The 22,337-nt window shown below is 40.5% G+C and overlaps 1 protein-coding gene across 2 annotated transcripts in view; it reads right to left on the bottom strand.

Moving 5' to 3' along the window:
- Positions 1 to 22,337, bottom strand: part of CFAP61 (cilia and flagella associated protein 61) — a 209,698-nt gene that overhangs the window by 86,291 nt on the left and 101,070 nt on the right. For both annotated transcript variants that reach the window (XM_073339783.2, XM_073339782.2), the window contains exon 19: positions 5,244 to 5,342. In XM_073339783.2, coding sequence (XP_073195884.1) covers positions 5,244 to 5,342 — 99 coding nt within the window. The remainder of the gene's footprint in view (positions 1 to 5,243; positions 5,343 to 22,337) is intronic.

Below are 22,337 nucleotides of genomic sequence, written 5' to 3'. Positions count from 1 at the left end.
GTAATAGCTATGGTGAGACCACTAACCACTAGTATAACTACTGTCTTACCGAGCCCTGCTCGGAAAGTGTTTACAACTACAAAGACGGCTACTACAGCAGAAATGCCAGTAAAGGGCAGAGATATCATCAGATCTGCTCTTCTGCTTTCCCTCTCCAGATGAGCTCCTCCAAAATGGTAAGGATGAAAAACATTGTAATGACATTAAAGAAACCTTCAAAATGCTGTATGAAGCAAGCAAAGAGATGCCATTCACAGGAGGGAGAGGGAGATTATCATATGCACTAAAAGGAAGAAATTAGCAAGCAAATGAAAATCTCTCTCTCTCTCTCTCTCTCGTAAGGGTATGTCTGATAATCCTCATAAACACAGGGACTGACTGACAAGCAATTCATTCCCAACCCTTAAGGAGAGAGGAATTTTGAAACCAATTAATTTATATACAGTGCAACAAAGAACAGTTTATGTGCAATTCTTCTATAAACAAAGCCCTCTTCCAATTAGCAATTGCAGCCACAGAGCCGTTTTTTACCCTGGCATGTTTGGTGGTAAGTGAGGAAAGAGGCCTCGGATTACTCAGTTGTTTTGTTCAGACAGACTCACTTCTTCTATCCTAACTCTTAGCAAGTGTCATATTTATTAATTTTGTTCAAGGTTTTCATAAAGACTGATGGCCCAATTACACTGTGAATGCTAAAACCTGTACTTTAGATACAATTTTTAAAAGTACCAGTTATGTAGGAGCCTTAATCCCATTTTCAAAAGTGAATGAGGCACTCAGGGACAGATTTTTAAAGGTGTGTAGGCAGCTAAAGATGTAGATAAATGCCTAATGGGATTTTCAATAGCACCTAAGCAGGTTAGGCACCTAACTCCCTTTGAAAATCTGGCCCTTAGGAGCCTAAGTCTCAATGAAAGTGAATGCGACAACCTCCTAAAACTCTTTTGGAAACAGGATTTTGGTGCCACAGATGACATTTGTATATAGAAATTCATCTATTTTGGAAGATGGGAGACTACCAACAGACATTCATCCTAGTGCTGAGATCTTAAAAGGTGGTTCTCCTCTCGGGATGCCCCATTTATTTTGTCTCAATGACTCCATATCAAATTTGCTAATTTTACTATTCCCCCACCCCTAACAGTCAGGCACGCAAACTCAGTCTGGGTTCTGAAAGCAAAGCTGGTTCTTTCTGGCTCACACACTATCTCAGTAATTAAAATTTTGTAGGTCAACTTCTGCCCTCAGTTAAACCTGTGTAACACCATTGCCTTTAGTACTGTTACAAAAGTCTGACAGAAGGTATAAACTGAAGATAATGGTGATAAGCTTGATCAAGATATTCAAAAGTGACCCGTGATTTTCATTGCCTCAATTTTTGATGTCCAGCTGAGACATCTTAAAGGATTCTGATTTTCAGTGAGTGGGTGCTGTGTATTTTCTGAAAATAAGACCTTTTTAAGGTGTTTAAAGGTAGGCACCCCAAATCACTGGTTGCTTTTGAAAATATTGGCCAAGATCTATTTTTGCTGCACCAAAGTCCATGGGGGAGGGGGATTATTGCCTGTTTTAAATCTAGCCTCCTTAAATAGGTATGTGATTGTCCAGTATTTTCTAGAGAGGGTATCAAAAATTTAGAAGCTGTTGTTTACAAAGGGATCTTTCTAGCAAAACCAGAAAGAAACAGAGCCTCTTTAGCACCCTTATGCATTCAAATTATAAGCAATCCCAAAATTCATTTAAAACTCAACTATATTACACTAACAGTGTGCTCACCGCTTTACAGACTGGTGTGAAGAAAAACACTCTGCCCCAAATTGTTTTTCTCTCTCATATATGACGATAAAATACCTAAACAACAGATAATCTGTAGACCTATTCCCACAAAATATCTAGGAGACCAGGGAGAAAGCATTTTCAACCTGGAAACTATAATAATCTGAATTATTGCACAGAGCTGAGTCTTTGCAATAGTGCTTTGTGGAAGTATGTAGAGAACGCCACATGGCTGGCTGCTCTTCAAATCCTCTGAGTCTTGATACTTCCCTTACAAAAACCCAGATGTGACCCTAAGAGCACCACAATGCCAGTTGTCATGATATTTACTCAAAAGGTGGCATGTAATACATAATTGGAAAACTAATAACTCTCTGATTATTCGCAAAAAGAAAAGGAGTACTTGTGGCACCTTAGAGACTAACAAATTTATTTGAGCATAAGGTTTCGTGAGCTACAGCTCACTTCACTGGATGCATTCAGTGGATTATTTATATTCTTGTGTGAGGTCTGTATGGTTAACCCACAAAAAACTTTATAGATATGCTGGAAATATGTGACTAAACTGTGTTTAAACCAGGCATGTTAGCAGGAGTTCATAAACAGGTTTTCTCCAGACAAAGGAAAGAGGTCAACACCTCAAACCAGGCACGGTCAAATTCAGTGGGCTATTCATTTGTATCGGAAGTTGCAGGAAGAGATCATTTGCATTGTAAAAATCAACAGGGGGAGGAACCAGCATGGAGTCTGAATCAGACAGCATGGTGTCCACACCCAGCAGGGGAAAGGAACTTTATATGGGGAGACCCTATAGAAGAATACATTTCAGAGGTTTGCGGGACTACAAAGAGAGGGAGATTGAACCTCTAAGTTATCCATCTCTAGGGAACAAAGAAGCCAGCTCTTTGAATCTGTAAGGGTTGATCCTGGCTGGAAAAACCAGTCATGCTGGAGAATTTACTTTAAGTAGGGAAAGTATCTTGAACAAGAACTATAACGAATTAAGTTAAGTTTCAGTCTTAAAAATGCATTTTACTTTGTTGATAACCATTTTTATCGTTATTCTTTCTGCTTGGTATCACTTAAACCTATGTCGTTTTGTTAATAAACTTGTTTTACTTTACCTATAAACCAACTCAGTGCTTTGTTTGAAGTGGAAAGTTTGTCAAACCCAGTTAAGTTAATAAACTGCGGTGTACTGTCACTTTAAAGGAGCAGTGAACTTGTTAAGATTTTGTGAGTGCTACAGTCAGAGAGGCTGAGCACTGCAGAGAAAGACGTTGTTTGGGGAGAACTTGGGACTGGAAGGGTGTTGGTGTTACCATGCAAGGAGCAACCAAGTTGGTGGAAGCCAGGGTGAGATCAGTGTGGTAATGATCAGACTGTTGGTATCAGGGCTCTGAACCAAAGCTGCACGGTACAAAGGCACCCAGGGCTACAGGACAGGTGGTGACAGAACACCTTACTGGTCTGGATTGAACCCAGATCCTCACACCAGAAGAGGGAAAATCATCTATTAAAAACTCCACAAGGTTCTTCTAGAGGTTTGTGCTACTCGTAAAGACAAGCTGTTTACAGGTCCATGGAGGGACGGACCCTGAAGATTCAAATTACAGTGGCTTTTGAATGAAATAGAAAGCTGAATGGATGGTCTAGATAGAAGTCATAGACCTTTTACCATCAAGTTTGTGAAGTAAGGTCTTTATGGGGAAATATACATCAGAAAATGTTGGCAAGGTAACTGAATGATTAAGATGGAATGCAGATGCCACATTTAAAAAGAATCTAGGACCAATCTGCAGCACTCCTTTATCCTTGTGAAGCAATGTGCAAAGCCTGGAACTCACTCATTCTGTGAGCTGTAGTCACTGCCGCCAGGAATAAAATATTTCATTTAGCAAACCAAGCTCATCAGCAGTGAGTGGCTCAAGCACCACTTTATTTCTTATTTGGTGGATAGTGGTAAGAGGCCCAATATAAATCCAATGAGAGTTATTCCACTGCAGTGAGCTATGGAGCAGGTCCCAAACACAGCTTGACTAAAAAATATGGGATCCTGATCAAGTTTGAACCCCTAAGTTCTTTGGCATTATAAACAATAACAGAGAAAATTGAAAAGGAACAAAGTAGTAACAATGATTATTGTTTGTACCAATACGGTCATATTTTATATTCATATTAAAGATGAATATTAAATATAAACATTCATATTTATAAATATTCATATTCAAAACACAGGGCTGATTGCTAATGATTATTAATTATTATTGTTATTAGAGTACCCAGAAATGGGATACATGCTTCACAGAAACAAGTAAAAGTGCTTCCATGCCCTGACAAGCTCTGTGATCCAATGTCCAGATTTTCAGAGGTGCTCAGCATCCACATCTGCCATTTACTTTGATGAGAGTTTTGGACAATCAATGCTCTTGAAAATCTGGCCATAAGTTCAGACAGGACACAAATAAGAGACAGAAATAAACAAACAGGAAGAAGGGAAGAGGAAGGACTTTCCATAAAGTGAATAATAAAGAGAGGTAGGATTTGGAAAAGCACATGTGTGATTTAGAAGCACAAATATCATTGGCAGTCAGTGAGACTTGTGTTCCAAAATCACTTAGAAGCTTCTGAAAATCCCACCAAAGATCGTTTTAATTTTCAGCTGCTCCTTAATTAAATTAATTCATATCCATTATCTATCTATTTTCAAATTAAACAACTAGCTCTGGTTAGACAGTCATGAACTACAATTTTCTATAAATGTAGGTATTTTGTAAATGTCACTGGAAATATTTGTTTACGTATGAAACATATATGTAGGGATGTGGTTTATCTATTAAATTCAAATCTTCTTTGCCTTTGTCTTGTCCTATTAGTTGGGCTGGCACCTAGCATTAGACTGACATACTCCCTGAAGACAAAGACCTAAAGTGTTGCCTACACTTATGGGGGTGTGTAGGGTACATGTAGCCACATGCCCTAGTGAAAGGTAGGCTGTGTCCACACTGCAGTGTGTCACTATACATGGCACTGAAAGGCTCTGGCAGTGGGTGGTAGCAGGAAAAGGCTCTGGCAGTGGAATTTCTTCTGGCAAGAGGTAAAAATGATCAATACTTCATGATGTTCTGAACTCCATGCAAAATTAATCTCTGTGACATGGCTTTCCATCATTTGTAGGTACAGATACATACATCCACAAGGCGTGGTTGCTCGGGAGACAGGAGACGTGGAGAATGCCTTTGAGAAAGCACATCTAGATTGAGACTCATAACAGAACTGGACCTGGACCTGGAGAGTTTTTCTGATTATGTTTGTATTTTAGTTTCTTATTATGAGCACTAAGACTTGAGGAAAATACACATTTCTGTACCTGTGTATGCTGAATTGTACTACAAATTCACAAAAAAAAGATCACGTTTTATATTTTCCTTTGAAACTATCACAAATATTTAGAAATTAAATCAAACCTGTCAATTAAAAATCCTCTGTTCGTAGAGCCTGGTGGATTTTTTCCTGGAAGCCCATGAGTTGAAATCAGGGTCAGATTGTTAAATTTCAGGTGCGGACTAAAGAAGTAAAAACAAAATGCAAAACATAGATCAACATGAGTTTGATGAAGTTCAGTTAGGTATACTTGTAATTTGATTTTGCTAAAACGTACTGTTATAATTAGTGTTTACATTCAACAGGGTTTCCCAGTCTATTCCTGAGAAGTTTGGTTTAGCTGTACAGAATCCAGCACAATGGGGCCCTGAATCTGATTGGGAATCTCTGGGCTACATCATAATACAGATAAGAAATAAAATAAAAATCATTATGATCTGTCCCCGTAGATCTATATGGCATAAATTACCTCAGTCACCACTTAACTTGAAAGTCATCCTAGAGCTAGACTGAGCCTTTGCTCAATTACTTGAGTATCAAGAAGTATGGCAGGAATTGACTCAGGCCTTGCCTTCACTTGCAAATTAGGTTGTGTTAGAAAATGGCCTTGACGAGTCATAGTAATGAACAGTGTTAAACATGACTTAGCACTCTGAGTAGAGGAGGACTGTTGTGTTTGACATAGCGTTGGCTAGCTGTAGTAGCTGGCATGATGTTAAACACAATAGTCCTTGTCAACCCTGAATGTTAATAGCAGGCCAGTCGCTGCAGCTTCTCTAGTTAGTGCTCCCACCCCCATCACCTAATTTTCTGGGGAAAACAAAGCTCTATAGAGTTAGAATTCCTTCTCTGATCCTCCCTTCCCTTGGAAAGTTATACATGTCACTAGGTGCAGATTGCTTTCACTCATGCCAGTTCAGCTTTACCTGCTGGCACTGTGGAGGGGATGGAGCTGTGTCCACTCCCTGCCCCTCTCCACCCCTTCCTTGCCCACCTTCTCAGGGGTGCAGTTCCTGTTCTTCCCCTCACATCTGAACCCAAGTTTTGGGGAGGCCATGTTGGTAAGTGAAGATGATCTTACTCCCCCTTTAATCACTGTAGAGCTGCATTAGTGCCAGCCACAATCTGGATCGCTAATTCAAATTCTTTGATAAGGTTAAGATTCAGCAGATGTTTTCGTAAGCAGGGCCTGGCTGACATTCCTGCATCAGACCCTCAAGTGGAACCCAGTAGCGTAGCTATGGGTCAGGCGACGCTCCGGGTCCTTCACTCTCTCCGGTCTTCGGCAGCTTTTCGGCATTTCGACCTGCCCCTGAAGACCCAGAGCGCCGCTGCGTGAGTACAAGCGGGTGGCGCCTTTTTTTTTTTTTATCTCCGCTCCCCCTGTTTTCTCCACCTGGCTATGCCACTGGTGGAACCCTTCAGAGGCTTCACTTCTGGGAATAACACGAAAAATAAAGTTGTTCATTGCTGACAGACAGCAACGGTAGAAGGAAGACCCTTGTGTTATCTTCATGTGGGAGTTTAAACATGGCTATATCTTTCTGTCTCTCTAGTAAACATATGGCTCACCACATCCATGCAAAGTTAAGATAATGAAAGTGAAGAGAAGGCAAAGCAGAAATAAAGCCCTTGTTTAAGCAAAGCAACGTTAACTTTAAGCACACATTCGACTTCCATTGATTTCAAATGCTTTGCTGAATAGGAATGGATTTAGACATGTGCTTCAGTGGTTTGCAGAATTGGGGCCAAAGCGCATGTTCAGACAGACACAATGCATGCTGGAAATGTGCAGTTATTCAGACAGCTGATGAATATCAGTGGACAGCTACAATTACTGCTTTCACTTGGCTTGTTGGGTACATGCTAGGAAAATGACAGAGCCTTAGCAACAGTGTGCAGGTTATGCTTAGACCAGAATCACATGCCTGCTGAGCACTGCCCAAAGCAGGATATAGTGTTTTCCTGAGTAACCGGTTCCTCCCAACGTGCCATCACATGACATGTGACAAAGGTAGGAAGCAGTCCTGCTGGTGGGACTGTTGAAATAAGGCTAGCCCGACTTTGTCAGTGCTGTTTGTGGCTCAGCCACCAAAGGAAGATAGCTGGACAGTGAGGCCACTGTGGCATGAGAGAGCCCCGTGGCCTGCAATACTCTAGCCACTTCCTGTAATGGATTCCTGACAACAAGGAGACTATATCCACTGCCTGTAATGGATTTCTTGGAACTAGGAGGGTTCGTCAATGGAACAGCAGATTTTTCAATGCCATCTGCATCAGGTTCCACAGAGCAATTCATTTGAGTGGGCCAGAATCTAAGCACCAGGAGATTCTGCCATTTTCTCAATTGCATGTGCTTTTTGGCACATATCAAGAGAATTTGTCCCACTGCATTTTAATTAACAACGTGGGCTCTGACAATATATTAAAGTAACCTAGATCTGACATTTAAAAACAAATAAATATTATGAATGATTAAGCCTTATAATCTTCAAGGCTTTGTACAACTTAAATATGGATAGATATAAGTGCTACAAGGAAATGGTATGCTTTTTATCTACTAATGTTAATTTGTTATTCATACATTTAAAAAAATATATTCAAACAAAGTGAAAGGTCATACTTAAACCAAAGAATTTCAAGGTTATGGCTGCCACTCTATAAATGCATATTAATAGTTTAATTCTGGATTATGGATCATCTACTATAAATCTCCATGCATACTTTGGGCACAATGTAATAAATAACCTGAATGTAACAGAGTGCATATATTTATACAGATTATAGACCTGATTTTCATTTACACAAAAGTAATTTTACACAGCAGTGCAAAAGATCCTTAAAGTGGGTATAAATGTAATTTTCTCCCACTTTAAGGCCGCTTTATACTCACAGTGTGTTCTAAAGTGGCTTTAGTGTAAATGAAAATCAGACCCAATCCATTCATCTGCATTTTAAAACATACAGTATGCCATATGCATTTGGAGCTGCTACTGTGGGTGTGAGTGTGAATGAATACCATTAATCGTAAAGATCCATAATATTCAGATACTTAACAATTTACATACAGTTATCAGGACAATAACTGGAAACTGATATACAAATTTCTGATGTTTCAGTGTATAAATCTGTCCCTCTGCCCCCTTCATACATCACTTGTTATCTCTGATTGTAAGCACTTTGGGGGAGGGACCATTTCTTCATGGATGCTGTACAGCACCTAGCACAATAGGGGCTCCAATCTTGAGTGCTACTCAATGTACATACTAAATTACACTAAAAGAAGTCAGGCACTCAATAGTCAGGAAATGACAATTTTAAGGTTGCTTGTGAAACTTAACTTTCCCTCTCACTCTGATACAGTCTTTAATTACATGATCCCATATTATTTTTTCTACAGGAAACCCAGCTCATCAGTAAATGCGTAGTTATTTAATATTTCTTTTCATCCTCACTGTGTGGCCCAAGGCCTTATTATCCATTCCAACACTGCACTGAATAAAATATTATTAATTTCCTCCTCAACATTTCTAGGATGTTCTAACCATAACATCCAAGTGCTTCACAAACATTACATAATTTATCTTTACAACACCTTTGTGAGATTGGGTGTTTTTTTTATCCCCATTTTAGAGACTGGGAACTGAAGCAGAGAGAGATTAAAGCCGAAATTGTCAAAAAAGTTCACCAATTTTGGTGCCCAATTGGAGATACTTGGGACCTGAATTTTCAGAATACTTTTACACCATTTTTATAGCACTTAATATGTTAAAAGCACAGTTCTAATTGAGTCTGGCTGCAGGTGTCAGAGCTCAGCACTTCTGCAAATCTTCCCCCAGCTGTCTAATGTTGGGCAACTTTGAACATTTCGGTTTAAGTGACTTGCCTAGCATCACACAGGAACTCTGTGGCAGAGGTCAAGATAGTATCCAATTCTCCAGGGTAGCATTCAACTTAATCATGAAATAGTCATCCTCTTCCTATAGTTGGGGCCCTACCAAATTCATGGCCCTGAAAAATGCATCATGGATCGTGAAATCTGGTTTCTCCCCTGTGAAATCTGGTCTTTTGTGTGCTTTTACTCTATACTATACAGATTTCACAGGGGGGAAGCCATGCGTTTCTCAAATTGGGAGTCCTGACCCAAAGGGAATTGCAGGGGGGTTGCAAGGTTATTTTAGGGGGTTTGCAGTATTGCCATCCTTACTTCTGAGCTGCCTTCAGAGCTGGGTGGCCGGAGAGTGGCAGCTGTCACCTGGGAGCCCAGCTCTGAAGGCAGCGCCCTGCCAGCAGCAGCGCAGAAGGGAGGGTGCTAATACTATACCATGCCACCCTTACTTCTGCGCTGCTGCCTTCAGAGCTGGGTGGCTGGAGAGTGGGGGCTGCTGACTGAGGGCTCAGCTTTGCAGGCAGCAGCACAGAACTAAGGGTGCCAGTACCATACCGTGCCATCCTTACTTCTGCGCTACTGTTGGCAGCGACCGGGGATCCCGACCAGCAGCCGTCACTCTCCAGCTGCCCAGCTCTGAAGGCAGCACCACTGCCAGCAGCAGCTCAGAAGTAAGGGTAGCCGTACTACAACACTGCCCCACCCAATAACCTTGCGACTCCCCCCAACTCCTTTTTGGGTCAGGACCCTACAATTACAATGCTGTGAAACTTCAGATTGAAATAGCTGAAATCATGAAACTTATGATTTTTTAAATCCTATGACCATGAAATTGACCAGAATGGACCATACTATAGTCCAGTCACACTTAGAAGATATGAAGGGCTGGAGCATGCTCAGTACAGATAGAAACTTCAGAGATTCTAGCCTCCATATTCTAACAAGCATGTGCAAACTGAGATTTTACAAAGCCTGATAATCTGGTCAAATTTGGGCATTTTTTCTCAAGAACAATGAAAGGCAAATCCCTGACACTAGGAAGGCTCCCTGCCAAATTGGAAAACCCTTCTCCCAGGCATGAAGACACTAGAGGATCTAAAATAATTTCTTACAACTACTTCATTAACATGAGAAAACAAAGTATTTTTCTATAACCTTGTACTAAGAAAAGGTTGAACTCTTTTTGTAGAAACTTTCTAGAATAATTCAGCCTGAGGCAGAGAAAATGAACAAAAAATCTCAACACAGATGGTTAAAGTTTTGCAAAGTTATAAGTAAGGCTACAATTTAGTCATGGGTATTTTAAATAAAAGATATGGACAGGTCATGGGCAATAAACAAAAAATCACGGCCTGAGACCTGCCCATGATTTGTACTATAAATACCCCAGACTAAATTTTAGCCAGGAGGCTGTTGTTCTGGGGACCCTCTGCTGGGGGAAGACCCGGTGGGGGCCACTGCTCTGGGGGATTGCCCCAGGGAGCGGGGCCAATGGCACCAGCTGCCGGGGGCCATCCTAGCAGCGGTTGCACCGCCCGCCTCCCCGCTGCTGCTCCGGCCGTCCATGGGACCGCTGCCGGGGGCCACCGAGCTGTGACTGCTTCCTCCATCCCTGGGGCCAGCCACACCGGCAGCTGCTTGTACAGTCCCTGCCCAGGGACCGCCCGAGTAGCAGCCAGTGCGGCTGCTGTCAGAGCAGCTCCAGCACTGTCCGTTGCGGTCAGCTGTGGGGCTCCCCGAGCAGCCGGCTGTGGAGCCACTCCAGTAGCGGCCGGTGTGGCTGTAACCAAGCCGCTGGAGTAGCTGGCCCCGGGGCTAGCTGCTTGGGCGGCCCTGGGGTCAGCCATGCTGGTTACTGCAGATGTCACGCTGCAGAATCCGTGACTTCCGCAACCTCCATTACAGACACGGAGCCCTAATTATAAGCAACAGAAAACCAGGTCTTATGATGGGGTGTGTTGGGCAGTCTTAATGTTAGGTGTCGCTTCCTGTGCATATAATAAAACATAATTGCACAGTGAAAGCCCTTACAATAAGTAGTTGACATGTTGTCCCATGTTTAGAACTTCATATTCTTTGATATTTTAATTATTTTTTAAATACAAAAATAGGAATTGGAGACCAGTCAGCGTTACCCCATTATCAGATAATTTGGTTGAAAGAATAATTACAAGTAGAATTCTAAAACACCTAGAAAAAGAAGATACAACAAGGGGTAAAGCAGCCTGCATTCTGTAAAGGAAAATTGTGCCTCTTGAATTTATTAGAAATTTTTGAGCATGTCAGCAAAAAGGTAAGGGAGAACCACTTGAAATTATTTTGGTTGGCATTTTCAAAAGTGCTCAAGCATTGGCTTAACTCTGCTCTCATTTATGTCAATGTACTCCACTGACTTTCATGGGAGCAAAGTTAATGCTGAGTGCTTTTGAAAATACCACCCTTAGTTTATCAAAACAACTTTTTACAAAATCCCTCACAAACAGAAATCAAAGGAAGTATTCATAGCGGTAAGGTACTTCCTTAGATGAGAAACTGGCTAAGAGACAGAAAACAGAGTAGAAATTAATGGCCAGTTTTCAACATGTTAAAGGGTTAGCAGTGGAGTGCCACAAGATTCACTACTAGGACTGGTGTAGTTTAACATATTCATAATTATCTCAAAAAGGAGGTGAAGAATGAGATATCAAAATTAGCAGAAGACACAAAAACATTTAAGTTGGGCAATACTAGAGAAGACGGTGAGGAACATCACAGGGGTGTAACTGTTACACTGGCAGACCAGATGCCAGCTCTTGTCCACGCTGCAGGCATTAGCTAAGAACTGACAAATTCATAGCTGGAGACCAGACCAGGAGGTCGGACTAGACTGACCGCTAGAGAGATCCAACATGGCAATTTCTGTGTTCCAAAAGGAGTTTATTTATCACACTAATAATATGAACAATGCCATTTTAAATAGAAGGCTATTTTTAAATTATAGGGTCATATAGAAAGTATGAAAACGCAGTGAACATTTTTGTACTACTTGCCCTTCTTTAACACTGAATAGTAAAATACATCTTTTTAAATATCTAAAATAAGATTTTGTATGTCAAGAGTCCAAAGTATCTCTTCTAGCCAAATTATGAACCCCCCCAATAATGGAAATTATGTCATTTTCATAAATTTAGTGGCCAAAATGTTCAAGTCTGTGGGTGACATTTCCAAAAGAGCCAAAGGGCCAGATTTTTAAAGGTATTTAGGCACCTAAAGATGCAGATAGATGTTTGTGAAAATCCTGTTAGGCCCTTATTTGCAGCTATAAGGACCTAAATAGCGTTAAAAAACTGGCTCTCAGTAACGTAGGTGCATAAATCCCATTTTCAAAAATGCCTAAGTGACAAAGGTGCTTTGGAAAATTTTACCCAGTGCACCAAAAGTTGGGCTCTTAAATCCATATATAGGCACATAAATATAATTAGCCTGACAAGTCAATGCAGGCTGCAGGTGCTCAACATCTATGAAAATCAGGAGCTTGGATACAGATTTATGCATAAGCAGCCAGGTTTGAAAATTCTGGCCAATGACACTGCTGAGTATCATTATACTTTCCATCAATACATTTGGGGTTCTTTTTATATAGTTTTATTTATATGCCGATAAAAGAATGGTTCATACATTCTGGCTCTAGTTCCTCACTGCCGGTCTAAAAGCAAGCTCCTGATAACTGAAAAACAATAGACACTGACAAACAGTTACTGTATATTAGGAAACAGAGTGGCTTATATGCTTTTAATGTATATAAAAAATGCCCAACATCAAGTGCTGTAAAAGGAGAGGTCACCATTTTGTGAAAAAGTCTTCAAAAGCTGAAACCAATGAAACATTACACAAGTGCACCTGCAATTTAGAAGCAAATAATTCCTGTGGGGATTCATGTTGCTGTGGATACAAAAGGGAAGAACAGCCAAAGATACTCGTAAAGCGGGGAGGGATTAGAGTATCTAGGGAAATAAGTAAAAGGTATTGAGTTTCATTGCATGGTTCTAGAGGACATCTACAAAAGAAGGCCTAAACATCCTTGTTCTTGAAATAAAAAAGGCTCCTATTGCCAATTTATTGTCAGCATAATAAAAACAGCAAGCAAAAAAAAATTAGTATATTACTTACAGGGATCTTGGCAAGAGCCATTTGCAAATCTACCAGATTATTCTTCTTTAGCTTTTGCTGTTTTTAGCAAAAATCTGTCTAAGCAAGCCATTTAATTAACTGCTTTCATTAAACCTCTCATTTGAACAAATAAATAGCCAAATAGTCTTTTAACACAAAGTAAAGAGCAGTAGCCCACATGGATCTAAATGTTTCCATTTCATTTACTTGAACCTAAATATTACACACCTGTGCATCTTTTCCAGTAGTTTAAAGTAAATGACAAAATTGTACTAGGAAGTAATACAGTCTCTGAATAACAAGAAAAGGTTATCCGATATGCTGGTCTCCTGTAAGCACAGTATTTAAATAACCATGTTAATATTTGGTGTTATATGATGTACTAAGTCAAAGGCACAGACAACTTGAATTCCATTGTACTCTAACCTTGTCACATAAAAGTGGTTCTAAATATGAAAGCTCAAGACAGTTCTAAAAAAATTGTAACAAATTGCCAGTTTCGAGCAGTAAATCAAACTAGAGAAGCAAATGCTACACAGCTACAGTATAACAAGGGTAGCTGATAATAATCATAGAACCACAGAACTGGAAGGGACCTCAAAAGGTCACCTAGTCCAGCCCCCTGCACTCAAGGCAGGAATAAGTATTATCTAGACCAGTGGTTCTCAAAGCCAGTCCGCTGCTTGTTCAGGGAAAGCCCCTGACGGGGCAGGCCAGTTTGTTTACCTGCTGCATCCACAGGTTCAGCCGATCGCAGCTCCCACTGGCCACGGTTTGCCGCTCCAGGCCAATGGGGGCTGTGGGAAGCGGTGCGGGCCAAGGGATGTGCTGGCTGCCCTTCCCGCAGCCCACATTGGCCTGGAGCGGTGAACCGCAGCCAGTGGGAGCCACGATCGGCCAAACCTGCAGATGTGGCAGGTAAACAAACTGGCCCAGCCCACCAGGGGCTTTCCCTGAACAAGCAGAAGACCGGCTTTGAGAACCACTGATCTAGACCATCCCTGACAGGTGTTTGTCCAACCTGCTCTTAAAAATCCCCAGTGATGGAGATTCCATAACCTCCCTAGGTTGGGGAAATGGGGAAAATCAAATTAGTACATACATTATATGACAGATAAATGAAATCACTTTAATTTTCAATTAAAGTCTGGCACAGTGGCCTTCATTCAGTGCACCTTTCTCAACATGTTAACTATGTTATGATACTATAAATGATTTTAACCACTTTCTTGGCCACTTGCTGCCTTGTGACTTGTTGCTTTGCCAGCCAGAGCTGAAGTCAGTTACACGCCTTTCTTTTTCCCCCATTGTTCAAGGTACCAGCATTCTTTTCTGGCATATAAGAATCAACATAAGATCATGTTCTCATTACCAGAACATTGGTATACAGGGGATCAGGAAGGATGGACAGGGGAAAAAGTGAGGAAGTATCGCAGTATACATCAAGAATATATGCACTTGTTCTGAGGTCCAGAAGGAGGTGAGAGGCAGACCAGTTGAAAGTCTTTGGGTAAAGATAAAAGGGGAAAAATTGGATTGATGTCATGATATGGGTCTATTTCAGATCAATAAATCAGGAAGAGAAGGTGGATGAGGCATTTCTAGATCAAACAATAGAAATATACCAAACACAAGAGTGGTAGTAATGGGGGGACTTTCATGACTCAGACATCTGTTGGAAAAGTAATATGGCAGAATGCAAAATTTCTTAGAATATATAGAGGACAACTTCTTTTTTCTTCTTCTTCCAGAATATGGAGGAAGGAACCAGGGGGACAGCCATTTTAGACTTCATTCTGACAAACAGGGAGGAATTGGTTGCAAATCTGATGGTGAAAAGCAATTTGTGTGAAAATGATCATGATATGATAGATGTCATGATTCTAAGGAAAGGAAGGAAGGAAGGAATAAGAGCAGCAGAATAAGACAAAGGACTTGAAAAAGCAGACTTTAACAAATTCAGAGAACAGGTAGATAAGGTCTTATGGGAAGAAAATCTGAGAGACAAAGGAGTTCAGGAGAGCTGGTGGTTTCTCAAGGAGACAATAGTAAAGGCACAGTGTAAAACTATCCAGATGCAAAGGAAAGCTATTAAGAGGACAATATGGCTTCATCAGAAGCTCTTTAATAGCCTGATAAATCAAAAAGGAATCCTAAAAAAAGTGGAAACATGGACAAATTGTTAGGAAGGAGAACAAAAGAATAACACAAGCATGTGGGGACAAAATCAGAAAGCCTAAGTCACAAAATGAGTTACACCTGGCAAGGGACATAAAAGGCAAGAAGAAGTAGTTCTTTAAATACATTAGGAACAAGAAAAGGATGAAGAAAAGTGTTGGTCCACTACTTATAGGGGAAGGAGAGGTAATAACTGATCACATCAAGAAGGCTGAGGTGTTTAATGCCAGTTTTGCTTCAGTCTTTACTAAAAATGTTAATGATGACCAGACATACAACACAAATAATATTAACAACAGGGGGAAAGAAATGAAAGCCAAATAGGGTAAGAACAGGTTAAAGACTATTTGGATAAGTTAGATGTATTCAAGTCAGCAGGGCCTGATGAAGTTCATCCTAGGACTAGTTGAACCAATCTCTGAACTGTTAGCAATTATCTTTGAGAACTCATGGAGGACAGCTGAGGCCTCAGAGGAGTGAAGAAGGGAAAAAATAGTACCTACCTTTAAAAAAGGGGACAAAGAGGACCAGAGAAATTATAGATCAGTCAGCCTAACTTCAGTAAATGTTACTGGAACAAATTAAACCATCAACTCGTAAGCACCTAGATGATAATAGGGTTATAAGGAATAGCCAACACGGATTTGTCAAGAATAAATCATGACAAACAACCTAATTTCCTTCTTTGACAGGGTTCCTGGCCTAGTGGATAGGGAGGGAATCAACAGATGTGACATATCTCAATTTTTGTAAGGCTTTTGACACAATCCCACTTGATATTGTCACAAGCAAATTACAGAAACGTGGGCTAGATGAAATTACTATAAGGTGAGTACAAAACTGACTGAAAGACCCATACTCACAGAATAGTTACCAGTGCTTCGTAGTCAAGCTGGGAGAGCACATATAGTGGGGTCCTGCAGGGGTCAGTCCTGGGTACCTGCTACTATTCCATATTTTCATTAATGACTTGGATAATTAAGTGCAGAGTATGCTTATAAAATTTGTAGATGACAACAAGCTGTGAGGGATTACAAGCACTTTGAAGAACAGGATTAGAACTCAAAATAACCTTGACAAATTTGAGAATTGATTTGAAATCAACAAGATGAAATTCATTAAAGATAATCTCAAAGTATTTAGGAAGGAAACATCAAATGCACAACTACAAAATGTGATAGTACGGCTGAAAAGGATCTGGAAGTTCTAGTGGATCTAGTTCTAGTTGAATATGAGTCAACAATGTGATGCAGTAGCGAAAAAGGCTAATATCATTCTGGTTTGTGCGTAAGACATGAGAGGTAACTGTCCCACTCTACTCGGCACAGGTGAAGCTTCAGCTGGATTACTGTATCCAATTCTGGGTACCACACTTAGGTAAGATGTGGATAAACTGGGGAGAGTATAGAGGAGAGAAACAAAAGTAATGAAGAAGTTTAGAAAATCTGACCTATGAGGAAAGGTTAAAAAACTGGGCATATTTAGTCTTGAGAAAGGAAGATTGATGGGGCATCTGATAACAATCTTCAAATATGTTAAGGGCGGTTATAAAGAGTGATCAACTGTTCTCCATGTCCACTGAAGGTAGGACAAGAAGGAATGGGTTTATTCTGCAGCAAGGGAGATTTAAGTTAGATATTAGGAAAAAAATTTCTTGCTATAAGAGTAGTTAAGCTCTGGAATAGGCTTCCAAGGGAGGCTGTGGAATACTTACCATTGGAGGTTCTTAAGAACAGGTTAGACAAACACCTATCAGGGATGGTCTAAGCTTGCTTGGTCCTGCCTCAGCGCAGTGGGATGTACTTGATGACCTCTTGAAATCCTTTCCAACCCTATATTTCTATGATTTTATAAGTATGAGTCGTTATGGGAAAACAAAGCAGCAATATTATCGCTCTGTGGAAAGGATGTCATACCAAACATCATGAAGGCCCCACACCTGTGGTCATACTTTCTTGTTTACTATGCTATAAGTGAGAGTGCCAACCAAGAAGGAAGCAGAAGAGATCATTGTGTGAACAATGACTTCCAAAGAATGTATTGGCAGACAAGAAACTACCTATGTGCATCAGCTTAGGTTTTCAAAACAGGATTCCTACTTAAGAACTGATACACAGATATTCATCAAAAAGTTATACAGTTTTAATTAAGAGTTCTCCAAGATAAACCAGTTCTCCATGGGACCAACACTGGAGAAAAAATGCCAAGGCATTTGAAATGGCTTTGGTGAAGAGAGGCATTGTAGTGGAGTTTTTATCAGGACCCTTTCAAGACAGGACTCCAGGAAGTGACCTTAAATACTTTTTTTTGTCCTAGTGGAATTTTTAATTAATAGGATTCCCGGGTATAGAATTATGCTTCATTGGGTCAAGCATACAGAATGGTTCTCAAAGATTTTGTCTGAATAATTCAAAACCAGAATTTGCTGCATTCTCTGTAAAACTTCTCAGCAATCATTAGTGGCTTTTCCTCGACAGTCCCTTCTCCATCTGAGTTGCAGCACCAGAGCTAAAAATGACTCTAGTTGTCAGTTGCTCCATAGGGCTTCTCAGTAGCAGACACTTTAGATAAAATCCTGGCCCCACTGACATCAACGAGAGTTTCAGTGGGGCTAGGTTTTCACCCCTTATCTTTCCCAGGCTCCCCAAAACCATCATCCAATGTAGGCTCTCTCAGCACAGGAACATACCTTCCCAGCTCTGGTGGCTAGAGGTGGTCAAAACTTTTTATGTTCTGTGAGAAAATCCAACATTTCAAAATTTGTTTTTGTTCCAAATTGAACCAAATTTTCAAAATTTCCCACAAAACGATATTTTTAAAAATTTCATTTTGAGTTGGTCGAACTTTTGTTCCAATTCTGACTTAAAAATTTTTTATAACAAAGTCTTTTGAAACAAAAAATAAAAATGTTTTGTTCCAACAACACCAAAATGGATCAAACATCAAAACAAAATTTAGTCAAAAAAGTGTCATTTACGGACAGAAAAACTTTAAGTTGGAAAATTTTCACACCAGCTCTACTAATGACATTCTTCCTCAACCCTCTGGCAGTGCTATACCTCACAGACAGAATAAGGAAAGCACCATGCAGCACCAGCCCATTAAGCAGTCACTGTCTCCTTTATCTTATTGGCAATTCTTCCAAAAAGTCAAGGAATTTTTACTTTGACCTATGACTGACTCTCCTCAAGGAAGCTACAAGGGTTCCTCTCTCTCCCTGTCTTGCAGCTTTGCCTCCCTGAATGCCAGGGGAGCAATAGAATGACCCCTCACTCCAGACTTCATACGTGCCCCACAGATTCTCTCTCTGCTAGGATTATTCCTACAATCTGTGCTCCCCTTCTCTCCTCCTGATACCCCTGGAACTCCTGCTACATCTCCAGTAAATTCATTTTGACCCACAAATTATTTCCTGCTTCCTTTCCTGGATTTCTTCACACACACTCTGCTCCAATCTCCATCTTTGACTATCTTCCCCATAATTAAATTAGTTCTCTTTTTATTCTGTTTTGTCTTCTTCATTTCCAAACATGACATCTAACCCCTGATCAACCCACGTGTCTTCAACCCCCAACCCTTCTGCCCCTTGGCTCTCCTGAAACCCTCTTCTCAACATCATCATTTTGCCTAGCATCTTGCCAATATTCTTAAAGAATATTGGTATTGTTTCTCCATGCATACCAATAAAACCCCCACAGCATACGTATAAAGTGAAAAACACAGTCAACAGTAGAGGCAAGCTGAGGGACCACACATTACTAAAACCAACTTACACACTAATCTTGACTAACAGCACTTTCTCTTCCTTTACCCAAGCTCCACTTTAGGCTCAAGTATGAGCTGGGTTACCTGCCTGTGCAGGGGAGTAATGTGGTATAAGATGCCTCCTTATACCAGCTACCTGAATTCCTGGTCTGTGTGTGGGATGGGGAAAGTATAGCTGATGCAGGGTCCTGTATAGGTAAATGGGCAGGGGGAGAGGATGTTTGGAGCCTTGTCTCTGCTCCTAAACACACTGGCCAGCACAGCTCAATTGGCACAGAAGCAGAAGTAAGCTACACCCATTATAGGTCTGATCCAGTTTACCCCATGCCTGGAACAAGGAGTAAGTAGGGACCAAATTATAATTCTGAGGCATAATTTGGTCCTTGGTCTCCTCCTGGCCAGCACAGGTATAGACCACGCCTCACTTAGGGTTTGTGGTATTTCCAAGATCTTCTAGTCCATAACAATCCACAGGAGAGAACTTGTAAGCTTATCTGACAGAGCAGAGTACCTTACAAAAGCTCTTGTCTCAGCTCATGCATGGAAGATGTGCAGCTAAATTATTCAGGCAGACACACACTTTATGAACCTCCTTAGCTGCACAGTTTACAAGAGAAATACTCTCATGCAGAATTTACTGAACGAGTACAAAATGCAATTTTCAAAGGTTTAGAATTTGATCAAAACCTATCTTCACCAGAACACACAAAATGACTTCTCCTTTCTGAGGGGCTATTTTGGTGTCAGAATTTCAAACTTCCTTTCCCCAGATGTTTCAGTACTAGAGCTGGTCAAAAATGTTGCAAGGTTATTAATTTATTAATACTTTTAAAAATAGAATGGTTTTTGCTCATACTTTGAAATAAATTCACCATCTGGCATGGTGCTATGCTATCTAACCTCAAACCATAATCAGAACCTGTGAGCTATTCGGCCCAGCCGTTCGACCCTTGCTGAATGTATATGACCACCTTGGGAATAGTATACTTGATTTTGTTAAACATAACCACCTGGAACTTAGCAAAGTTAAAATCACCGATGAGGTAGACTCTTACAATGCTTACTAATACTGGCTTCTGCAAATAAGGCACTGAGAAGCTGCAGATTAGGAAAGGACACCAGGAGTGTGTTTGAGTTTCCTGTCTGCTACTATTCTGTTGTTGCTGTATGAATGTGGCAAAAGAATGGCTCCCAATGTTTCAGTGAGTAACATCCAGTGAAAATTCTAGCTCTTTAACATGGCATTTTTAATACTATGGTCTATTTCCTTATGCCACAAGTCAATTTTTGAAACCTTAATGCTTAACCTGAATCCTTTTCAGTGTTGTTACAAGACAGGACCTAATATTTTGAAATGCTCCCTATTGCTTGGCACAAATATTGAATGTATTGCTCTTGACTGAGAGAAAAAGTACAGGCCTGATCCAAAGCATGAAGTCAGTAGAAAGACTCCCATTGGCTTTAGATTCAGTCCTACATGCTTGTTCTCCCTCTTGACTCAGGGCCAGAAGTTCCCCAGACATCTTCCACATAGAAAGAGAGCATTTCTCACAAAGTTGTATGATTTTTTGCAGCCAGCAGGGTGCTATCTTGTCCTGTTGGAAAGTGGGCAGTTGTGTAAGGGGAGGGGCCATGGGTAGCTGAAGATCCAAAGAAAAACTAGGCCCCAAAACCCTGATCTCAGAACATCCACATTGTAGCCAATGATTTTAGTTTATTGTCCATTTATTGTGTGATTTTATGATTAATCAACGTTATATTATATATATTCATTGTATGTTAATTAGAGTTACTTTGTAGGATTATAAAAGCATAAGATTGATCAGTATTTACAGGAACCAAGTATTAGACATGAGTAAGACAAGCTGAAACACAACAACCTGTAGGTTGAGGCCTGCAAGACTTTAGCTTAGCTATTTTAGGCCTTGGAGGCAAGAAATGATGACTTAAGCCAATGAGCAAGAAATAACCCAGTGCCCTAAGATTACGGGAAAAGAGGTACCAAGTGGTAATACTGCGAAAAATTACCCGGAAGATTAATATTAGATCATAAAGATACTGTAAAGGCACATCTATCTCAGACATGTGTCTTAACCATGGGATACAGGTTGTGCGTCAATGCTAATGAGAATAAAGGGAACTTACATACCCTATAGAAAATTATGGTCCCTTAAGTTTCCAGGGGACACAGACCAATAGGAGAAAAGAGGGTTGACACTTTTATGGACATGCACAGAATATAGGTATAGACAGAATCACTTTATAAAAAGGGGATGCCCAGAATGGGAAAATTGAGCTCCCTATGGGAGACTCCTGCAAGAACCATCCCTCTACTGATGATCAAGCCATGGGAGACCTATCAGACCCTAATACTATTGTTAAGGATGTGAGTAGAACTATATTTGTAACTTGTTCATAGGTCTGTATAGAATTTCTGTATGCTTGGGTAATCATAACTTTAATAATTTTTGTAACTTTACTAAAACTTACAAAATAGACTTTGTACTGGTGAATGTATGTGTGGTCACTACCCTTGGTCTTTGTATGTTCCTAGAGATTCTAAGTTTGAAGCAAGTAGCAGAGGTGACTTTCACTCTGTTAAGCTTGAAACTGTAACCTCCAGAGCCGAACCCACGGTGGTGTAATACCACATTACAAAATTCACTTTAAATAAAATAAAAGGCAATAACATGTAGCAGCTGCCCTTTTGGTTCTCCCAACATCCCAAACACAGTTGCTTGGCTGGCATTGGCTTCCCTGGAGGCAGAGGAGCTCTGCCATGGAGAGTAACATTAAGTCATGGTACACCCACCTCTTTTAAAGGAGAACATACTGAAAACAAAGGCTGTTCTCCAACTCCTCCCCGTCCAGCAGGTCATGCCTTCTGTTTCGCATACTACTGAAATCACACATCTGGTTGGTGTATAGATGCTGTTCACAGTTATGTTGCTGTGGGAACATACTACGCAGTTACATTACCATTCCTTGCGCATCCCCCAAATCCCATTTCAACATAAATTGCACTCACAGTATTCCTCTTTGCGCTGCAGAAACATAGGGTGCCGGAGGTAATTATGCCAAAAGTGATCTCTAAAAGGCATTGCAAAAAGGCATCCAAAAATAAAAGAAGAAATAAGCAAATACCTTCAAACAAATGTCTTAATTTGTCATACAAAGTCTACACATTAATATTAAA

The sequence above is a fragment of the Lepidochelys kempii genome, chromosome 3 (assembly GCF_965140285.1).
Source record: "Lepidochelys kempii isolate rLepKem1 chromosome 3, rLepKem1.hap1, whole genome shotgun sequence".
In the NCBI taxonomy this organism is placed as follows: domain Eukaryota; kingdom Metazoa; phylum Chordata; order Testudines; family Cheloniidae; genus Lepidochelys; species Lepidochelys kempii.
The sequence above is the reverse complement of the archived record's forward strand: the minus strand, read 5'-3'. Positions and strand labels throughout refer to the sequence as shown.